Raw genomic sequence first — 23,483 nt, forward strand, 5'->3', positions numbered from 1 at the left:
CTGACCGTCCTGTTCTTACTTGGATCTCACAGGTCTAGGTCCTACCCGAGACTGTCCAACACAATGGGATAGGCCAGTTATTGTGGCCTCAACCACTAACCACTTTGATGACCACTTTCTCTGTTTTTCTTCAAATTATTCCTATTCAGATGCCCCTAATACTTCCTCCTGACTTTTGGCTTCTCAAGGCCAGCCTGCTGCACCCCACACTCTCCCCCTTGCAGGCACTCTTAAGTCATCTGTCCTGTCACCTTCCTTCCAACAGAGCTTATGCTTTGTCCCTGTCTGTCTATTGGGTGACCACCAGCTATTTTGGCCACAAAGTTTGCTTCCATGGATAGATATTAATAGGTTTGTAGATGGTCTCTTCTTGTCTAAATTAAAAAGCCATTGGGGGAAAAAAAGTAAAAGGCCATTTCATCAGGCTGGACGTGGTGGCACACACCTATAATCCCAGCAGCTCGGGAGGCTGAGAAGGGAGGATTGCGAGTTCAAAGCCAGCCTCAGCAAAAGCAAGGGGCCAAGCAACTCAGTGAGACTCTGTCTCTAAATAAAATTCAAAATAGGGCTGGGAGGTGGCTCAGTGGTTGAGTGCCCCTGAGTTCAATCCCTGGAACTCCCCCGCACAAAAAAAAAAAAAAAAAAAGCCATTTAATCAGATTTCCGGAGAGATGATTCCTTAACCCAAGGAGCATGCTACATGGTGGTCATTTCAGACACAGTGTTATTTTGAAAGGGCCTCTCAGGTTGGTGGTGACTGAGAGCCAGGAGATATGTGGAAATAGTACAGGTTTTGTTTCTCTTGGAATGTCACTGGCTGGGCTTCTGCTTCCTTCAAAGGCCATCTGAGCACGGATTCCAGGTTCCAGGATGATCTCTTCCGATGAGATATCTAGGCTAGTACTTTACTGGCTTATGGGGCCAGCCCCAGGATCACCTAGGAGGCCTGTGAGAGCCATTAGAAAGCAAGGAGAATGGGGCTGGCATTGTGGCTCAGTGGTAGAGCACTTGTCTAGCATGTGTGAGGCACTGGGTTTGATTCTCAGCACCACATAAAAATAAATAAATAAAATAAAGGTCCATCAACAATTTAAAAAAAATTTTTTTTAATAGAAAAGGAAAGAAAGCAAGGAGAGGCCCACAGGACTTTCTTCATTGTCCTTAATCTGAAGTGTGACAATGTTCAGATTTTTTTCTAACAAACAGCATGGTAAAAAACAAATATTTTTCTCTCTGAGCCACCTACTGTACACCAGAAACTTTGGTTTGCTAACACTGATTCACCTTTGATTCCTAGATTAATGTTTTCTTTTAGCCTTTTTAGATGTATAAATGTATGTGTTTCATTGTCTTTTGATTTTGGGCGTCACTATATTTATATACAATTATATTTGTTTGCTCTGTTCAGAACCAATTAGGTTTTTTAAAAATGCATTTTAACATGAGTCAGTGACATGAAGCAATCTTTATCTTTAGAAAATTAAAATCAGTCAAGCCAATGGATGTTAAATATGTAAAATATTTTTGTGCAATTTATCATAACACCTCTTTATTCTCTTTCTCCATTGCTCCATTCTGACTTTTTCTCAGTTGACCATGATATAGAATTGAAATACAATCTACAAAGAAGTATTATTGTTATTTGTTTGAATCCTCTTTTTAAAAAAAAAAAACATATGAACCTAACATTTTTTATTCTTTTTCAAATAACAAAATTAAGTGCTTTTGTACTTCCTTTAGATCACAGTTAATTTTTATTCTGAGACCAGTGTGGCCCATGATTTTTTAAAAAATGTCTATCCTCTCACATAAAAGTATATATTCAATATATTTATAGCTTTTCTAGTGCAAGACTTTTTTTTTTTTTTTTTTTTTTTTTTTTTTTTTTTGCAGATGGTACTGGGAATGGAACCCAGAGCCTCATGCATGATAGGCAAGCACTCTACCATTGAGCTACATCCCCAGTTCATAGCTCTAGTCAAGTTGGCTTTAAACTAAGTGTCTTAGTCCATTTGGACTGTTATAACAAAATACTTAAGACTGGGTAATTTTTAAACAACAGAAAGTTATTACTCACAGTTCTGGATGCTGGGAAATCCAAGGTCAAGGCACTGGAAGATTTGGTGTCAGCTGAAAACTAACCCTCTGTTCATGGATGGTGACTTATTGCTCTTCCTCACCAGTGGAAAGGGGAAAGATGTCCCTTCAACTTCTTATTTAGGGAGCAGGGGCCAGGGGACTGGGGATTGAACTCAGGGGAACTCTGCCACTGAGCCATATCCCCAATCCTATTTTGTACTTTATTTAAAGCCAGGGTCTCACTGAGTGGCTTAACACCTCGCTTTTGCTGAGTCTGGCTTTGAACTCGTGATCCTCCTGCCTCAGCCTCCTGAGCTGCTGGGATTACAGGCGTGTGCCACCTCTCCTGGTTTCAACTTCAGGGTACTCATGAAGATAAAATTCTCTTGACTTAATCACTTCCTCCAAAGCCCTACCTCTTAATACCACCACAATGGGCACTCCAACATGAATTTTGGAACCACACATTTCAGACTATAGTATGAAGGGTTCTCCTATCTGCTGTCTAAATTAAAAATTTCTTCACATTCAAGAGGATGTTGGAGGCTGGAGTTGTAGCTCAGTAATAGGGTGCTTGCCTACATGTGTGAAGCACTGGGTTCTATCCTCAGCACCACATAAAAATAAATAAATAAATAAATAAAAATACAATGACATTATTTTTAAAAAGGGGGAAGTTGGTAATACCAAGCTTGCCACTAATGATCTGGAGAATATAAAGGAAGGAGCTCAAATGAATATGGATGATACAGCCTTTATGCAGCCTCATACCCAAATTCCAGGTATGGTCACGTGGGATAGAAGTATCATTGAGCACTACCATGAAGCCATTAGCTTTTCTTGACTCTATGTACTTTCCATGTGAAGCAAACAAGACTTTCCCAAAACTAACATGGCCATTGATAGATGTCAACAAAAGCTAGGCGATGACCTCAGATTTACTGAACTTTTATCATAATATCTTTTAATATCTAATACTTTCTTAACTAGTAATCTAAAAAGTACTAAACTGGTTGACTAAATAATCTTCTTTACTAATTTAATTAGATACCTTTTTATTCCCCCTTTTTACTGACAAACAGAATGATAGTTGTAAAGGTTTAATAATGTGTCCAAGTTCATACTGTCAGTGACCAGTCAACCATATTGGTTCCCAAGCATGGAAATAGCACAAAGACTAAAATTCACTTAATCACTAAGCATACCTAGTAAGCTTTCCTGTGCAGACTGTCCTTCTTGTCATCCATTCCTGGGAGGCAGGTTGCTAAATATGAGAAGGTGGTGGTTAATATTACAATTTCAAGCCCTTGAAAACAATTGCAAATTAAACTATAAAACTCCACTTCAACCAGACAGGTACATATCATACCTCAAATCCTTAAATCTTTTTTTCTCTTTTTTTCTTAAGTACATGCTTTTCTGCTAAACTATCTCACAGCCCCCCAAGCCCTTGAATCAAGAGACCTTGATGACCACCCTCTTCAACCCCTCAATTTAAGATGCAAGAAATGAGTCCCAGTGGTGTAAGCAACTTGTCCCAGGTTGTGCTACTGTTTGATGACACAGGCAGACTTGGTCCCCTCAACCCCTGATTTTCAATTCTGAAGTCTCAACGCATTCATCTTTATCTGAATCATTATGAAGTTAAAGATTGCTAAATACAAGTTTAAATTTTTTAATTAAAATAAATATTATTTTAAAAAATTTAAGAAGAATTCTAAGTTCAGAAAATCAACTGGTACTGTTTAACCGGTTTTTGCATTTGGCTCAGGAATAATTTAATGTAAATCATAAGTTGAGAGCAATTGTATCACTGATGCCTTAAAATACAATGACCATGGTTCATTTGGACTCTGTTTCTGAAACTAATAGAAGTAAGTGAATTCATAAACCTCAGCATTTGTCGCTTTGCTTTTTCCCATCTAGACTGTGTTATAGGATGATTCATGAGGCATTTTGATCACTGCAGGAAATTTTGCACTTGGATTTGTTCTGGGTAGAGCTGATATCTCTGTGGTCTCTTCTCCAGGATCCCTCTCTCTGACATAACGAGGGCCTAACTGTTCATCTGTCTCTCCTTCATCCAGCATGGCACCACCCTCCTCATGGTGGCCTCCTACGCAGGCCACATTGACTGCGTAAGGGAACTGGTTCTGCAAGGAGCAGATATCAACCTCCAGAGAGAGGTAGGTCAGGTTATGCATTTGAATAAAAATGACCAAGCCAAGAGATCTGAAGTCATTCTAATAATGAATTGGTAAGAGGACAAGAGTCTTTATTGCTTTTCTACTACGTTAAAGTTCATTGTAGAATTTGTTGTGCCTTAAATAAGGTTGAGGAATGGACTGTCACTGGACATGTCTGAGGTAATTTTAAAAATCCATTTTGTGTTGCTCTAATAATACCTGAAGCTGAGTACTTTATAAAGAAAAGAGGTTTATTTAGCTTGCTGTTTTGTAGGTTGAAAGTCCAACATTGGGTGGCCCCATTGGTTTAGCCTTTGGTCATGGCAGCATTACAACATGGGAGGGAAGAAGATGGGAAATAGAAATGGCTGCATGCAGAAGAAACAAAGCACATGGGGTGGCCTTGCTTTATAACACCCCACTTTTACAAGACTCACTCACTCTTTGAGACCAACATTAATCGTTTCCAGATTCTACCCACCAATGACTTAATTGCTTTCCATTAGGCTCTACCTCTTTCAGATCCCACTGCCTCGACACTGCCACTCTAGAGCACAAGCTTCCAGTGCATGAAACATTGGAGGACACCCTGAAACCACATCAAATGCATAGCAAGCAGTAACCAAATCTCCTACCACATTTCTTAAACATTAACACATTTTGTCTCATGCATAAATCAGTTCTTCCTTCTTCCCTTGGCATAGATGCTATAGCATTTATAGGATTTTCCTAGAGGTCATTGTGTTTTTAGTCACCAATCTATTCATAATGAATCTTGCTTGCTCTCAATCATCCTCACCAAACCATCTCTTCTAAGGACTTTTCTGTCTGGCCATGTATTAAATAAGCTTTCCCAAAAAAAGCCATGTGGGTGAATGTTGAACTAAAATGTGAGCCTGTGCCCACACTTTCTTCAGGATAAGCTTCGGAGTGTGGTTTTGCCAGAGGATCCATTTTTGGTCTAATCTAGAAATGAGTAGGAAGGCTGAGATATTTTAACATACTTTGGGATTCCAGTCCTAAGAGCCTCCATATATTTCTAAGCTGACCTAAGACCTGGTAAAACAACCTTTATAGAGACATGTGCTCTGGAGATCTGAGAGTGAATCTGACCCCTCAGTTCACACTGACTCAGACCTGAGGTGGGCATCCTGGGCAAGCTCCAAACCAGACTGAGCACTTGGTTTTCCTTGATCGGGGCTTATCCCAAGTTCTGCCTTGCAGTTGTTTCAGAAAGATAACTCATCAACCAAAGCCTCGCAAAGCTAATGTAACCCATCTTTCCAGTCTGGACCACCACCCCTAAGTGGAGCAAGTTAGGACACAATCAGGCAGGTCTATGGGCTATGTCAAGAGTTCCAAAGTACATCCAGTAGTCCTTCCTGTCATTCTCTGGGTATTGGAGGCCTTGGCTGTAGATCATGAAAGAACAATGTGTGACTGACAGTTCCTGGAATCTAGTTCCCCATAGCCCTTGTTCCGCAAGGCTGGCCTATTAAGAGGGGCAGTGTAAAGAGACCACAGCAAGTTCAGTTAATCTTCCCACAACCAGGTTCTTTTGAACAATTTCCATAACAATAGATCATTGTTTTAGGTCATTTTTCACATCAGCACTTTGTTTCCCTCTGGGATGAAACTCTTTAGATCCATTTAGAATTATAGTTTAAAATTACCATCATCATTTGTATTCTTCCTTTCTGTTTTATGGTCCTTGTTTATTATAACTTTAAAGCAAAGACATTTTCTCTAAAGAAAACAACGTGATCCAGATCTGCTTGCTCAAAAACCGCATCCCAAAGTGCAGGTCCAATATGCACGAAAGCCTGTTTAGAACAACTGAGAAAAGTAAGGAGAGAGAAGCATTTGATTTCTACACAGATACTTTTGATGGTTTTATACTAATCTGTTTGGTTCCAATGGTTCAACTAGTCAACTAGTCTTAGAGATGAGGATTTACCAAAGCACACTCAGTTCGGAGGTAAATCATATGGCTCAAATGATGATACTCTTTAAGTTTCTAGAAGTCCCTTGAATATCCTGAAACCATGCCAATCTGGGACAATAGAACTGCTAACCAAAGGGAGACCCAACCTCACCCACCTGATTTGGAAGCTGGATGAGAGAGCCTTGCCGTGCTTTGGAAATTACTCTTAGGGTGGATTTATACCTTGGTCCATTATTAATCCATTTTAAAATCAAAATATTTGTTTTCTGAAAAAAATACCTGTCATTATTTCCTTAGCTTGGCTCTGTAGATACCCAGAGTTTTCTAGGGTGGCAAACTGGAAGCTAAATTGTCCTGAAAGACCATCACTGTAGAGAACCGGAAGTCATGGCTGATTATAACTGGCACACACAGGAACTACAAATGCCGTTAGTATGAGACCCTGGGTTTCAGTTAGTAAAGTACATACATTTAAGATCTTTATTCACATTCCAGACTGAAATCTAGATTCTGTTATCTATGAAGTGCTCCATTCTCATGGGTAATGGTTGATAGTATGTAAGTTACAAAATTGGCTCAAACTGCTGTCATTATGGCTTTTTATTAATGTGTCAAAAACATATTGAAAAACAATCTATTTCCATCTCTGACTTTTTTCAACTTGTAAAACCTGAAAGTCTGAACCCATTAAACAGTAACTCCCCATTCCTCCCTCCTCTTCACCCCTAGCAACCATCAACCTGCTTTCTGGTTCTATGAAGTTGACTTCTTTGGACACCACAGTAGAATCCAACTGTATTTGTCCTGTTGTGACAGGGCTTTCTCACTTAGTACGTCTTCAGGTTTCATCCATATTGTAGGATGTGTCAGAATTTCCTCCCTTTATAAAGCTAAATGATATTTCATTGTATGGATATACCATGTTTTGCTTGTACATCCATCAATGGACACTTCAGTTACTTCCACATTTTAACTGTTGTAAATGAGGCTTCTGCTTCACACTTATTAGGACACTTATCACTAAATTTAGGGCCAATACAGATAACCCAGGTTGGGTCCATCCCCTGAAAATCCTTAACATCTTTTGCCACATAAGGTGATATTCGTGAGTTTTAGGAATTTGGACCTCATCTTACAGGGAAACACCATTCACCCTACTATATCAGGAATAAAGCTCTCTTTCACCTTGTCACATCCCTGACCATGAAATAAATGAGTTTAAATGCAGCCCCTTCCTAAGCTAGAAAGTCTACATGCAGGGATAATGTTTTGTATTCTTTGTAAATGTATAAATCTGTAATTTAACTAAATGTCTTTCAAAGCCAGCCTGTCTCTCTCCCAGTCAGGTACAACTGCCCTTTTCTTTGCTGCCCAACAAGGTCATAATGATGTCGTGAGATTTCTCTTTGGATTTGGAGCATCTACGGAATGTAGGACCAAAGTAAGAGAACCTTCTTGATTTCATACCCTATTGAAAATTTTCAGAAGTCTTGGGTATTAAAGAAACCACCAATTTTTATAATTTCTTTCTGCAATATTATACAAATTTGTGCTCTGCTTTCTACAAGATTCTCAAGCCTACAGATATGGACCTCACCATGTTACTTATAATGGTTCAGGGATAGTTCTTGGAATTCATTCCAAACACTTATGATTTTGCTCTGAGCTCAAAATGGGAGAATTTCCTGAGGAATTATTTGAACTCTTTCTTGCACTGGTTGGTGCAAGACAACCAGTGTCTGGGACACTAAATCTTATAATCAGGAAGAGTACAGCACCAGGTAGCTCTCTAACTTTCTCTGTTTCCATGTAACTTTGTTCTGTTTCAAGATTAACCTCAATACTATAATAAGAATCAGTGGAAGTGTTAATCTGATCCTAGTAAATCTAAGAAATTTCTAAAGGCAGCAGTGCTTTTCATTTATCACTGAAATAGATAAGGCATTTACAGTTTATGTAGTTGGGCAAGTCGTTGTGGTCCCTCCTTTAAAGAAGTTATTGATTTTATGCAGATAAGAAAATCACGGTAATGGAAGGAGACCCTCAGGGTTATACAGTGGAGGGGGTAGAGAGAGAGGAGGGGAGGGGAGGGGAGAGGTGGGGAGGGGGGAGGGTGGATGATGGGAAAGGCAGCGGAGCACAACAGACACTAGTATGGCAATTTGTAAATCAATGGATGTGTAACTGATGTGAATCTGCAATCTGTGTATGGGGTGAAGGTGGGAGTTCATAACCCACTTGAATCAAAGTGTGGAATATGATATGTCAAGAAATTTGTAATGTTTTGAACAACCCACAATAAAAAATTAAAAAAAAAAAAAAAGAAAATCAAGGGGCTGGAGTTGTGGCTCAGAGGTGGAGCACTTGCCTAGCATGCATGAGGCACTGGGTTCGATCCTCAGCACCACATAAAAATAAATACTTAAAAAGATATCGTGTCCACCTATAATTAAAAAAATATTTTTAAAAAGACTCTTAAAAAAAAATCAAGCCTTGCAAAAAGACCAATTTTGTGTTCACAACCTAGATTTACTTGGTAATGTTCTGTAGTAGGAGAGTATGAACAGATTGTTGTAGTCGTCAGCTCATTTCTGGCCTAATCATAATAAAAGCAAAAGTCCTGAAAAAAATTTCCAAGTTGGAAACTTAGGTTTTCTTAACCAACTGTATGTAACATTTAGATGTCAAAGGAATTTCTGGTAGATCTTTTTTCCTGGTAAATTGCTAAATATTAAGTAAATCCACATCTCATATAGGATTTCCGCCTTTTCTGAAACCTGCTATTTCACTGTGCTCACATCTCCAAACATACTGAGTATAATATACAGAAATACAAAATATTTATGTATATTTTATATTAATTATCACTTCATTTAAAAAAATATTTATTTTTTAGTTGTAGTTGGAAACAATACCTTTATTTTACTTATTTATTCTTATGTGGTGCTGTGGATTGAACCCAGGGTCTTGCACGTATGAGGAGAGCGCTCTACCGCTGAGCCACAACCCCAGCCCCCCCACCTCATATTTTATAATGAGAAATGCAACTAAAAATAGAAAGGTCTACGAACTTAAATCTCCATTCTTTAACAAAGTCAGAATGATCATGTGTGACCATGTGACTACTTCAGTCTTCTTGGTTAACAAGTTAATACTGGCTTAAAGCCTTTACACCTGAGCCAATTTGTCCTGTCCCAGAAATCCACAGCACATGGGGGCCCAAGAGGAGCAATTCCACAGGTTTCCATTAAGTCAACTGCAGGTGTCCAAGAGCTTTTTTTCTTTCAAGGGAAGAAGAGGCTGTGAGTTTCAATATGCTCCTGTCTTCAAAACTGACTGTTTCAACAGTTATTCTCTTTGTATTAAATTTAAAAAGTTATAATCTAAAACTGTGTCCTTAAAAATCAGGGCTCAGTTCTATCATAATCATTGTATTTTACTCTTCTGTTACCTCATTAGTCAAATAGCTGAGAAAATTGGCAGGACAAAACCTGAAAACAGTGGAACTAAGTGATGCTATTAAGCAATTTCTTGATCCCCCCTCAAACCTCCCCAATGAGCTGCAGCCTTCAGTCCCTCTCCTCTCCCTTCCCCACCCCTCAGGGCCCAGCTCAGCACCCGTCCCCACCACACAGCCAAACATCCTCACCACAAACTTACTAAATCTGACCCTCTGAAGGTGGAACTCCTTTCGAACAAAAACCCTATTCCTAACTTTAGAAACCACAGTATCGTATTTGTGATTCATATTTTTTAGTCAGATTACATGTTCTTGAATTATTTAAATGTCCACCTAACAATTCACAGAGCCAAACAACTCAACCATTCTAGAAAGGAAAAGATAATGTCTTACCTGTAGTGCCTGAGAAAAACCATTAATGGTTTTCATTGACCACAAACTCAATGAGTCAGTAGTGTGATGTGGTTGGCATCAAAGCTAATTCTAATTTGAGCCACAGAAATAAAAGTAGAGTAGATGGAAGAAAGGAATCTCCACATCAGAGCACACCAACTTTATAGTGTTCTACTTTGTTTGGGGGCCCTTACTTTGGAAGAGACCTGGGAAATTGGCAGATGTTCAGAGGAAAACACTAGGTATGACAGTGAGAGACACGTGGGACATGCTGTCGTCCTCTGCTCTTTTAATGGAGGCAAATCTTGCCCCAAGAAAGCAGTGGTTCCGGAGGGTCACCCAAAAAAGCATCTTATACTCAATGGATTTTAACTGGGTGGCACCACAGGGAGAAGCCAGTGTTTGTTAGGGAGGGAGGTCTCTGGCCAGAAGCCATGGGAGGCTCTTCTGGCTATTCCAGGATGGAACTGACAAGACTTGGCACAGATGTTGTGCTCTGTTTTACTCATATTGAGAAGCAAATAGATGGTTCTGCATTCAGCATGGGAAATTCCTTATCATAATAACTTGGTGAAATAACTGTAATAGATCTCTAGCAAATCATCCAAGTGTACAACATAGACATGTCCTTAAGATGAACCTGATCATGATTATAATGCAAAGGTAAAAGGGTGAAAGAAAGAGAGTTTGTTACTATCTATGGGCAGATTCTCTTCCAAAGTTCTATCTATGTGAGGAGCTCCTTGGTAAATACGAGCCTATACTTCTCTAAAGGCATTTATACTTTTCATGTCCACAGGATGGGGGCACCGCCCTGCTGGCTGCCAGTCAGTATGGGCACATGCAGGTGGTGGAGACCTTGCTGAAGCACGGAGCCAACATCCATGACCAACTTTATGTGAGTGTGTTTTCAAGCGGACACTTGCTCCTTCCTTCATCACACACAGCATTGCAGTCTAAATCCAGATGTTGGAAACACCAACTTCAAAAACATTTTAAATTGGGACTTTCATCTGAGACATCAAAAGGAAAAGATATAGTTGACCACATGAGCTTTTTCTATATAGAAACCATATAATATTTACCCATCATTTTTTTTGTCCTCAGTCTTAAATGTTGTATGTCTGAAATATTTCAGATACCTATGCACATTAAGGTCTTCAAAATCATAAGATACATAATCACTCATATCATGATGACCACATAGCCCAGCATGTGGACTTGCCAATAACCAAAATATACTGTCCTATTGTATAGTCATTTGTGAGGAAGGACACAAGGAGGAGAGAAGCAGGTGGGTGGGAGGGTGCACCATAGACCTTTGAAAGGCACCCATTGCTAGTGTGGGTCTATTTGTAGCTAATTGGCAATTATCACATTACCTTGGGGCTCTTTTAATTGTGACTGTCATTCCATAGGCTTCATGGAAAATGTTTTCCCGGTTTTGTAGGGGAAAAAAATGAAATATGGGGAGATGAAGTGACTTGACAGAATCTCGTGGAGAGGAGGGAAAGAATTCCTACCTCCAACAATCTAGGAACCATATTCTAGATTATCCCCAAACTAGGTTTTTAGCCCTTTTGCCTAGGGCACTCTGCTTTCATAGCTGGATAATGAGCTGTGGAGGTGTGAACGTTTCCATTGGAGTACCCTTTCCAAGTTTACCTAGTTAGCTCTGATAAATCACAGGCCTCTTTGAAGTCCATGGCAACTAGCCTTACCCCTCTGCACTTCAAAATCTGTGACACTCTTTGAGCCTGCAGCATTAAGAGTAGAATGAATGAGTTACTTGATAATGATCTAAAGGAGTGATTCTCAACTCTGGCTGCCCATTAGAAGCACCTGGGGAGCGTTAAAAAAAATATTTCAATTACCAAGCCATCCAAAAAGAGTGAGGGCACAACTTGAGCAACAGGTGGTTCTGACATGTGGCCAAATCTAAGAAACACAGGCCTAAAGCTTTAGCTATTTCTTTGGCTTTATATAGGTAAGGTGTGCCTGAGTGTGTTTACTAGTGCATATATGTGTAGATTGATAAGAAGAGACAAAGTCTTTGAAAAGGGAAATTCATTGTGATTTTCATAGCCATCCAAATTGACTATGGGTAGAGAATTTGTACTCATTAAAAAATATTCTTCCAGAAGACTCTTGGAGGACACATACCGCAGAAATACAGAGTTTTGGGGGGGAACCTCCAATGCCAAATTCCTTTCTATTGTAAGCCGAATCAAAAATTTTATGCATCGATAAAGGGGAATGAAGGGAAGGAAGGAGAGATGGGAATAGGAAGGACAGGATGAATAGGACATAATTTCCTATGCTCATACATGAATACATGAGTAGTGTAACTCCACATCATGTGCAACCACAATAATGGGAAGTTATACTCCAGGTATGTATAATATGTCAGAATACATTCTACTGTCATATATAGCTAAGCTACCCAGTCAGCTCTAAAATAAATAAAAAGGTTTTTTTAAACACAATTTTTAAAAAAATTGTGCATCACAACTTCCCTTTACTCTCACCCGAATATACCACATACGGGGATGGGGAGCAGGGGTTAGGGATCCCTTCTAGGAACTGAAACTTGCAATGCCAGCGAAAAATGCATCACTGCCCCAGGGATGCATAGATGGTGCAGTTCAGAAAATTCCTGAGAGCAGCCGCTAAGGGCATGGTAGACTTACTGAGGCATTAGGGAGCAGCTGGGATTTCTATCCCTGTATCTGCTTAAAAATCTGTACAGACTAATTTTTTTTAAATTATTATTGCCTTAAGGGCAGTCTGGCAGCTCAGCTGACACCCACTGGAAATCCAGTACGCTGCACATGAGGCGCCTAGTTGAACTTGCAGGGAAAGGTGTTTTGTGTTTTAGCTGTTTGTTAGCATTCCCAACTGGAGGTGTGATAATTAGCTGGGCTGAGTGGGTGTTTTCCACTAAGGTGTGCTCTGAGTTTTCCACTGCAATCTAGAAACAATGAGGCTAACCCTACTCTGTGCATGCCCTCTGGGTGAAGTGAGCATTTGGGAGATGTGTGCTCTCAGTCAATCATACATTTACTGCAATTACCTGGTGACCTGTGTCCGTGAAAAAAAGAAATGCCCAGGAGACAGAGGCACCCAGTTAAAAAGAAAACTCAAGAAAATGGGAGCTCGAGTTTTGGGCTTTTATGCCTCACCTTTTACATTTGTTGATGTCTCCTGGATTGGGAGCATCTTTGTGGAGATTCTTTCAAAGGGCAGTTTATCTGAAAACATCATACCTTTTAATTTTTGTTGTTATTCTTGTGGTGATGGTGATAGTGGTACTGGGAATAAAACTGAAGGCCTTGCATGTGCTAGGCAAGTGCTCTACCACTGAATTATATCCCCAGCCTATTGTGCCTTTTAATACTCAGGGAAACTGTATGTTAAGGAGACATGGATAAGGGACCAAGAAAGACAAAGGTGTAGAAAAGATCAAATTGAAAGGACATTTTTACACCCTATTCATAAAAACACACAAAATAGGTTTGAGGTATTTTTGTTGTTATCTAACACTAAGCTCATCATTAAAAAAAAAAAAGGAGGGGCTGGGGATGTGGCTCAAGTGGTAGCGCGCTCGCCTGGCATGCGTGCGGCCCGGGTTCCATCCTCAGCACCACATACACACAAAGATGTTGTGTCCGCTGAAAACTAAAAAATAAATATTAAAATTCTCTCTCTTTCTCTCTCTCTGTCTCTCTCACTCTTTCTTTAAAAAAAGGATAAAAATCTAAAAGGAGATGAAAATGGAAAATTATATTAAATGTATTTTTCACTTTGATTTATTTAAAAATAAACGTAAGACATAATTTTTGAATACTTTCAATTTGCCTTCTTTCAGGATGGAGCCACTGCCCTCTTCCTAGCGGCCCAAGGTGGTTACTTAGATGTTATTCGATTATTGCTGTCTTCAGGAGCAAAAGTCAACCAGCCGAGGCAGGTAATGTCCATTGATGAAGTTTGCTCAAGTGCATGAGGCTGTTAGATGTCCTCTAGCAGGACATACCTAAGATACCCAGTCAGCTCTAGGCATTCTTTGAACCCTTTTGCCCCTGTGATGAAAACTTAATCTTTGATTAAGGTTTCTCCTGGACTATGCTTTGGACTAACCAGAAAGCCTATGGAATCAAGTTGACATCACCATCCGGTGCTTTTAAAACTTGAGTGTTTAGTCTGAGGTCAAGTATGCATTCTGCCACCTCCTGTTCAAATAAAGTATGACTGCACTGAAATAATGAGTGTTGGCTAGCCTGGAACATAGGTAAATAGAGGCAAGTCCTGCCCGGCCCCTCTGCTGATACTCTGCCTTATCTCCTATGCCTACCCCCACTTTCCTCCACCACACATAGAGGAGCCCAGGCTGTTGGAATCTTGGGCAGATTCTGCACCTTCATCTCTCAAAATCATATCACTTTTGAGATTTCATTTACCAACAGCCTGTTAACATCTGGCTAGTCCATCCACAGATACTTAAAGGAACAGAAATGCAAGCTAACAATGGCAGCACTTGATGAGCAGTCAAGAGCCCTCCAAAAGTAAGGAAGCATAATATGTTGCTCTTTCTCTGCCCCAATTAATTTTCGAGGGGAGGGGTGGTACCAGGGATTTAATTCAGGGGCACTCGACCACTGAGCCACATCCCCAGCCCTATTTTGTATTTTATTCAGAGACAGGGTCTCACTGAGTTGCTTATTGCCTCGTTTTTTTGCTGAGGCTGGTTTTGAACTCACAATCCCCCCACCTCAGCCTCCCAAGTGCTGAATTTACAGATGTGTGCCACGCTGCCTGGTTTGCAGCATGACGCACATCTGTAAATGTGAGACATGACTATAAAGGTAGTACTTAGGCTAAAGCCAAGCTGATGTCTTACCAGTAATGACCCCCAGGCAGGTTTCCATTGAAATTGACCTGATAAGGGAATACCTAGATATTTACAGAATGCCTCTCTACAGAACCTTCGGGTTGGTCTGAGGTCTTGGCCATAAGCTTTGCGGATCTTCAGAAGCTCATTAAAAACTGAGGAAAGAAAGCGCTTTGGGATATAAGGTCTGGATTACGGAGTGCTGTATTCAGTAACAAGTTGTGTGGTTTTGAACAACAAATCAACCTCTCCAGCCTTCATCTGAAAATTAGGAAGCTGGGCACGATGAACCTAACAACACTTCGAGTTTGTCAAGTTTTGATAGTTGTTTTATTCAACATTCAATCTGTGTTTCCTAGCACATATCATGTGCCAGGCACTGCTATGAATGTAAAGTTGTATTTTTAGAATTTTAAAGATCTTAGCTTTAAATGGTGATAAGAACGCTATTCAGAAAAAGTTGAATCCTAAGACCTACCAAAGCTGATATTTGGGATGGAGTTTGTTATTTTCTTGACTATCCTTCTTATTTTGAAGTTGTTGACTGATTCTGAATCAGAGATTTCATTATACCAAAATTAATTAAAGAAATTCATTGTTTTTAGACTGTAGAAATTTGATTTGGAGATGATTATCCAAGGTGCCACTGTGAACTTAGGCATGAGATATTGTCAAGATTATCAAGCGTCTAGTACTTCCTCCCCAAATAATTTATGGCACTTTGACAAATCTATTTGTAAAATATATTTTATATTTCATATGCCAAAGATTCTGTATGTAAACAAACAACAATAACAACAAGGTTGATAGATGATGTTTCAAATGTTGTATCCACTTGAACCTAAATTGAGTCATGCAATGACCCTGAAACCAAAAGTTAAAGAATAAACCAACACTGCAGCAGTAACCACAACATGTGGTTGTTTTCATTCCTAGGGAGTGAGGATAACCTGGTCAAAGGGATTGACCTGGCCTCTGAAGACCCACCCTTGAGTTAAGACACATCCTTCCAAAGATTGCGCCTCATGGGCTCATTTTGAATTGTTCAGAGCCCAGCTCTGAAAGCACCATTATTCAGGAAAGGGGTGTTTTATAAAATAAGAATTGCTTTGAGAGAAAAAAGCAATGGAATTTTCCCTTTTTATAGAGTACGCTGCCCCATTGTGTTCTTAAATCGTAATCAGTTTTACTACTTGCTGTGAGTATATAATGAAAGGCTCTTATCTATCCAGGTCAGACTAGCCCAAGTTCTGCCTTCTTTGAAATTATAACTCTGCTGATTTCATTCTGTTTTTTAAAAAAACAAATAATGTCATAAAAGTGACAAAAGTTATACGACTCCTGGCTGACTTTCTTACAAGTTATAAGAAGCTTTCAAAAAAAATAAAAGAAATTGTAATTTCAAAATTTCCATTAAGATGACCTGCACCTGGTAGTATGTTATAGGGAAAGCATCTGGAAACCAACCTTTACTCTGAAATCTCAGCTGACATATTGTGTCGTTATCAAAAAGTTCTCAGATTTACAAAATAAGGACAAAGATATTTTCCTAGTTTCATTTCTTACTATTCTTAGATAAATCTGAGTTATAATCTTTGTGCTGCCATTATATGGAGTCCCCCTACTTACCGGTTTATGACTACAGGATGTTAATAAAGTTGCTTTGAAATTGCTCAGCTGACATTTGATCAGAGCTGCAGGGAATCTGAACTGTACTAAGAATGACTTTTCTTTGTAACTCTACCACTGAGAACGAAATGGAGACCTTTTTCATACTTGGTGCTGAGGAAGCATAAACACAAGCAAGCCCCAGTCAGGTGTGGGAATGACTAAGCTTTTAATTTGAAATTTGAAGACTTTCCTTCCACACCATCCACATAAGGAGGTCAAGAGATCCTTGAACTCCACAATCACTCTAAAATCTCATTTTTGTTTCTTTCCATGTGTCCTTTCCAAGTAGAGTTGACATGAGTCAAACCTTTGAATCAGTAGCCAAGGTGCCTATAGTCTATTTTTCTTTTTTTTTTTTTTTTTGCAAACAAGGTAAATTCAGATTTATTGTGGCACAATAAATTAATAACAGCATTTGATCTTTATCTTTTTTATTACATTGGTCAAATCACAAAACAGTAGATTTGGTTGAAACATTAAAATATGATACCTATAGCCACTTGCAAATGTGGCACACTTTATTAATTAAGCTCTTCAAAGTTGTGATTTAATTGCTATGAAAATGCTATTTGTTGATTTTTGACTTAAAAATAGTTGAAATTAATGGGCTTTTAAAAAAATATTTTTAAATATATTTCTTTTTAGTTGTAGGAGGATACAATACCTTTATGTATGTATGTATGCATGTATGTATGTATTTATTTATTTATATGTGGTGCTGAGTATCTAACTCAGAGCCTCACACATGCTAGGCATGTGATCTATTGCTGAGCCACAACCCCAGCTCTTATGTGCTTTTTTCATGCAAGACATTTATTGAATAGATTTTAGTTTAAGCTTCCAGAATGCTTACAGATAGGAATTGTCATTGATCATAAAAACAAATTTCAAACTTGTAAAACATCTTTATTTTAAAATGTGCTTTTGTATTAAGTTGGCATACTAAGGTACATTAAGGGATGGACTTTTTCCTTTTACTGAAATTCAGTTAATTTGTTTAAGATTTGGGATAATTTATAGAGACAGAGTTGAAACTAAAAAGAAAAAAAAACATAAGGAAATAGGCTTTTATAATCAGTAATAGAATAAAGGGGATTTTTTTTTTAATTTTTTATTGTTGGCTGTTCAAAACACCACACAGTTCCCGACATATCATATTTCACACTTCGATTCAAGTGGGCCATGAGCTCCCATTTCCACCCCATATACAGATTGCAGAATCACATCAGCTACACATCCATTGATCTACATACTGCCATACTAGTGTCTGCCGAGCTCCGCTGCCTTTCCTATCCTCTACTATCCCCCCTCCCCTCCCCTCCCCTCTTCTCTCTCTGCCCCCTCTACTGACATTCATTTGTCCCCCTTGTATTATTTTTCCCTTTCCCCTCACTTCCTCTTGTATGTACTTTTGTATAACTCTGAGGGTCTCCTTCCATTTCCATGCAATTTCCCTTCTCTCTCCCTTTCCCTCCCACCTCTCATCCCTGTTTAATGTTAATCTTCTTCTCATGCTCTTCGACCCTACTCTGTTCTTAGTTACTCTCCTTATATCAAAGAAGACATTTGGCATTTGTTTTTTAGGGATTGGCTAGCTTCACTTAGCATAATCTGCTCTAATGCCATCCATTTCCCTGTAAATTCTATGATTTTGTCATTTTTTAATGCAGAGTAATACTCCATTGTGTATAAATGCCACATTTTTTTTATCCATTCATCTATTGAAGGGCATCTAGGTTGGTTCCACAGTCTTGCTATTGTGAATTGTGCTGCTATGAACATCGATGTAGCAGTGTCCCTGTAGCATGCTCTTTTTAGGTCTTTAGGGAATAGACCGAGAAGGGGAATAGCTGGTTCAAATGGTGGCTCCATTCCCAGCTTTCCAAGAAATCTCCATACTGCTTTCCAAATTGGCTGCACCAATTTGCAGTCCCACCAGCAATGTACAAGTGTACCCTTTTCCCCACATCCTCGCCAGCACTTGTTGTTGTTTGACTTCATAATGGCTGCCAATCTTACTGGAGTGAGATGGTATCTTAGGGTGGTTTTGATTTGCATTTCTCTGACTGCTAGAGATGGTGAGCATTTTTTCATGTACTTGTTGATTGATTGTATGTCCTCCTCTGAGAAGTGTCTGTTCAGGTCCTTGGCCCATTTGTTGATTGGGTTGTTTGTTCTCTTATTGTCTAATTTTTTGAGTTCTTTGTATACTCTGGATATTAGGGCTCTATCTGAAGTGTGAGGAGTAAAGATTTGTTCCCAGGATGTAGGCTCTCTATTTACCTCTCTTATTGTTTCTTTTGCTGAGAAAAAACTTTTTAGTTTGAGTAAGTCCCATTTGTTGATTCTAGTTATTAACTTTTGTGCTATGGGTGTCCTATTGAGGAATTTGGAGCCCGACCCCACCGTATGTAGATCGTAGCCAACTTTTTCTTCTATCAGACGGCGTGTCTCTGATTTGATATCAAGCTCCTTGATCCATTTTGAATTCACTTTTGTGCATGGCGAGAGAAAGGGATTCAGTTTCATTTTGTTGCATATGGATTTCCAGTTTTCCCAGCACCATTTGTTGAAGATGCTATCCTTCCTCCATTGCATGCTTTTAGCCCCTTTATCAAATATAAGGTAGTTGTAGTTTTGTGGATTGGTTTCTGTGTCCTCTATTCTGTACCATTGGTCCACCCGCCTGTTTTGGTACCAGTACCATGCTGTTTTTGTTACTATTGCTCTGTAGTATAGTTTGAAGTCTGGTATCGCTATACCGCCTGATTCACACTTCCTGCTTAGCATTGTTTTTGCTATTCTGGGTCGTTTATTTTTCCATATGAATTTCATGATTGCTTTCTCTATTTCTACAAGAAATGCCGTTGGTATTTTGATTGGCATTGCATTAAACCTATAGAGAACTTTTGGTAATATCGCCGTTTTGATGATGTTAGTTCTGCCTATCCATGAACAGGGTATATTTTTCCATCTTCTAAGATCTTCTTCTATTTCTCTCTTTAGGGTTCTGTAGTTTTCATTGTATAAGTCTTTCACCTCTTTTGTTAGGTTGATTCCCAAGTATTTTATTTTTTTTGAAGATATTGTGAATGGAGTGGTTGTCCTCATTTCCATTTCAGAGGATTTGTCGCTGATATACAGGAATGCCTTTGATTTATGCGTGTTGATTTTATATCCTGCCACTTTGCTGAATTCATTTATTAGCTCTAATAGTTTCTTTGTAGACCCTTTTGGGTCTGCTAGGTATAGAATCATGTCATCTACAAATAGTGATAATTTAAGTTCTTCTTTTCCTATTTTGATGCCTTTAATTTCTTTCGTCTGTCTAATTGCTCTGGCCAGTGTTTCGAGAACTATGTTGAACAGAAGTGGAGAGAGAGGGCATCCCTGTCTTGTTCCAGATTTTAGAGGGAATGCCTTCAATTTTTCTCCATTCAGAATGATGCTAGCCTGAGGCTTAGCATAGATTGCTTTTACAATATTGAGGTATGTTCCTGTTATCCCTAGTTTTTCTAGAGTTTTGAACATAAAGGGATGCTGTACTTTGTCAAATGCTTTTTCTGCATCTATCGAGATGATCATGTGGTTCTTATTTTTAAGTCTATTGATGTGGTGAATAACATTTATTGATTTCCGTATATTGAACCAGCCTTGCATCCCAGGGATGAATCCTACTTGATCATGGTGCACAATTTTTTTGATATGTTTTTGTATCCGAGTCGCCAGAATTTTATTGAGGATTTTTGCATCTAGGTTCATTAGAGATATTGGTCTGTAGTTTTCTTTCTTTGAAGTGTCTTTGTCTGGTTTAGGTATCAGGGTGATGTTGGCCTCGTAGAATGAATTTGGAAGTTTTCCCTCTTTTTCTATTTCCCGAAGTAGCTTGAAAAGTATTGGTATTAGTTCCTCTTTAAAGGTTTTGTAAAACTCTGCTGTATACCCATCCGGTCCTGGGCTTTTCTTAGTTGGTAGCCTTTTGATGGTTTCTTCTATTTCCTCAATTGATATTGGTCTGTTTAGGTTGTCTATATCCTCCTGACTCAATCTGGGCAGATCATATGACTTAAGAAATTTATCGATGCCTTCACTATCTTCTAATTTATTGGAGTATAAGGATTCAAAATAATTTTTGATTATCTTCTGTATTTCTGAAGTGTCTGTTGTGATATTGCCTCTTTGATCTCCTATGTTAGTAATTTGAGTTCTCTCTCTTCTTCTCTTCGCTAGCATGGCTAAGGGTCTGTCGATTTTGTTTATTTTTTCAAAGAACCAACTTTTAGTTTTGTCAGTTTTTTCAATTGTTTCTTTTGTTTCGATTTCATTAATTTCAGCTCTGATTTTAATTATTTCTTGCCTTCTACTTCTTTTGCTGTTGTTTTGCTCTTCTTTTTCTAGGATTTTGAGATGAAGTATGAGATCATTTATTTGTTGGTTTTTTCTTTTTTTAAGGAATGAACTCCAAGCAATGAATTTTCCTCTTAGAACTGCTTTCAATGTGTCCCATAGATTCTGATATGTTGTGTCTGTGTTTTCATTAATCTCTAAGAATTTTTTAATTTCCTTCTTGATGTCTTCTATAACCCATTGATCATTCAGTAACCTATTGTTCATTCTCCAAGTGATGTATTCTTTTTCATTCCTTCTTTTATCGTTGATTTTCAGTTCCATTCCATTATGATCAGATAGGATGCATGGTATTATCTCTACTCCTTTATATTGTCTAAGAGTTTCCCTGTGACATAATATATGATCTATTTTTGACAAGGATCCATGTGCTGCTGAGAAAAAAGTGTAACTGCTTGATGTTGGGTGGTATATTCTATATATGTCAATTAAGTCTAGGTTATTAATTGTGTTATTGAGTTCTATAGTTTCCTTATTCAACTTTTGTTTGGAAGATCTGTCCAGTGGTGATAGAGGTGTGTTGAAGTCTCCCATGATTATTGTATGGTGGTCTATTAGACTCTTGAACTTGAGAAGAGTTTGTTTGATGAACATAGCTGCACCATTGTTTGGGGCATATATATTTATGATTGTTATGTCTTGTTGGTGTATGGTTCCCTTGAGCAGTATGTAGTGTCCCTCTTTATCCCTTTTGATTAACTTTGGCTTGAAATCTATTTTATTTGATATGAGTATGGATACTCCTGCTTGTTTCCGAAGTCCATATGAGTGATATGATTTTTCCCAACCTTTCACCTTCAGCCTATGTATGTCTTTTCCTATCAAATGCGTCTCCTGTAGGCAGCATATTGTTGGGTCTTGTTTTGTGATCCATTCTACTAGCCTGTGTCTCTTGATTGGTGAGTTTAAGCCATTAACATTTAGGGTTATTATTGAGATATGGGTTGTTCTTCCAGCCGTATTTGTTTATTTATGTTACTAAACATGGTTTGTTTTCCTCTTTGATTATTTTCCCCCCTTTAGTGTCCTACCTCCCACTGTTGGTTTTCATTGTTATTTTCCATTTCCTCTTCCTGTAATGTTTTGCCAAGGATGTTTTGAAGAGATGGTTTTATAGCTGCAAATTCTTTTAACTTTTGTTTATCGTGGAAGGTTTTAATTTCATCTTCCATCCTGAAGCTTAATTTCGCTGGAAACACAATTCTTGGTTGGAACCCATTTTCTTTCAGTGTTTGAAATATGTTATTCCAGGATCTTCTAGCTTTCAGAGTCTGTGTTGAAAGATCAGCTGTTATCCTGATTGGCTTACCCCTAAATGTGATCTGCTTCCTTTCTCTTGTAGCTTTTAAAATTCTCTCCTTATTCTGTATGTTGGGCATCTTCATTATAATGTGTCTAGGTGTGGGTCTCTTATGATTTTGCACATTCGGCGTCCTGTAGGCTTCTAGGATTTGGGGTTCTGTCTCATTCTTCAAGTCTGGGAAGTTTTCTCGTATTATTTCATTGAATAGATTGCTCATTCCTTTGGTTTGAAACTCTGTCCCTTCCTGTATCCCAATGACTCTTAAATTTGGTCTCTTGATGTTATCCCATATTTCTTGGATGTTCTGCTCATGGTTTCTTAACAGTCTTGCTGAGCTGTCTATGTTCTTTTCAAGTTGAAATACTTTATCTTCATTGTCTGATGTTCTGTCTTCTAAGTGTTCTACTCTGCTGGTAGTATTCTCAATTGAGTTTTTAAGTTGGCTTATTGCTTCCTGCATTTCTAGGATTTCTGTTTGTTTGTTTTTTATAACCTCTATTTCCCTGTATAGTTGATCTTTTGCTTCTTGGATTTGTTTATGTAATTCATTGTTGAAGTGATCTTTCATTGTCTGATTTTGCTGTCTGATGTCTTCCTTGAGACTCCAGATCATCTGAAGCATGTATATCCTGAATTCTTTATCTGACATTCCATCTGCTGCAGCTATTACCTCTTCTAACGTTGAGTTGACCTGCAATGCTTGTGGTCCTTTCTTTCCTTGTCTCTTCATACTGTTCGCGTTCCTTTCTACTTGGTGAAACTGTTGTGCTATTGAATTTTCCCCCTATATATTTATATTGGTCTTGTATAGTTGCAACGTCTCCCTCGCAGGCGCGGGCGGCGGCTCTGTCCCTCTGCGGGCCGCTAGGCTTGTTCTGTTGGTAGTCACAGTTCTGTCTACTTTGCAGGCGCAGGCAGCGGCACTGCCCCTCTGCAGGCGTCTGGGGCTGTACTGCCAGTGGGTCGCAGGTCCGCCTACCTTGCAGGCGCGGGGGGGGGGCGGCTCTACCCTTCCTCAGGCCACTGGGCCTGTTCTGTCTCTCGGTTGCAGGTCTGGCCTGTTCTGATGGTGGTCACAGTTCCATCTACCTTGCAGGCGCGGGGGGGAGGGGGCGGCTCTGCCTCTCAGCAGGCCGCTGCGCCTGTTCTGC

At 39.0% G+C, this 23,483-nt stretch overlaps 1 protein-coding gene across 3 annotated transcripts in view; it reads left to right on the forward strand.

Annotated features, from left to right (window-relative positions):
- Positions 1 to 23,483, forward strand: part of Ankrd29 (ankyrin repeat domain 29) — a 57,001-nt gene that overhangs the window by 14,193 nt on the left and 19,325 nt on the right. For 2 of the 3 annotated variants that reach the window (XM_046433669.2, XM_046433676.2), the window contains exons 3-6: positions 4,167 to 4,265; positions 7,553 to 7,651; positions 10,863 to 10,961; positions 13,932 to 14,030. In XM_046433669.2, coding sequence (XP_046289625.1) covers positions 4,167 to 4,265; positions 7,553 to 7,651; positions 10,863 to 10,961; positions 13,932 to 14,030 — 396 coding nt within the window. Of the gene's footprint in view, positions 1 to 4,108; positions 4,266 to 7,552; positions 7,652 to 10,862; positions 10,962 to 13,931; positions 14,031 to 23,483 lie in introns of all 3 variants that reach the window. The other variant, XM_058578273.1, reaches the window with a different exon arrangement.

Source organism: Marmota monax, unplaced genomic scaffold, assembly GCF_021218885.2.
Source record: "Marmota monax isolate L192 unplaced genomic scaffold, Marmota_monax_Labrador192_F-V1.1 WCK01_AAM20220418_F8-fsc00126, whole genome shotgun sequence".
In the NCBI taxonomy this organism is placed as follows: domain Eukaryota; kingdom Metazoa; phylum Chordata; class Mammalia; order Rodentia; family Sciuridae; genus Marmota; species Marmota monax.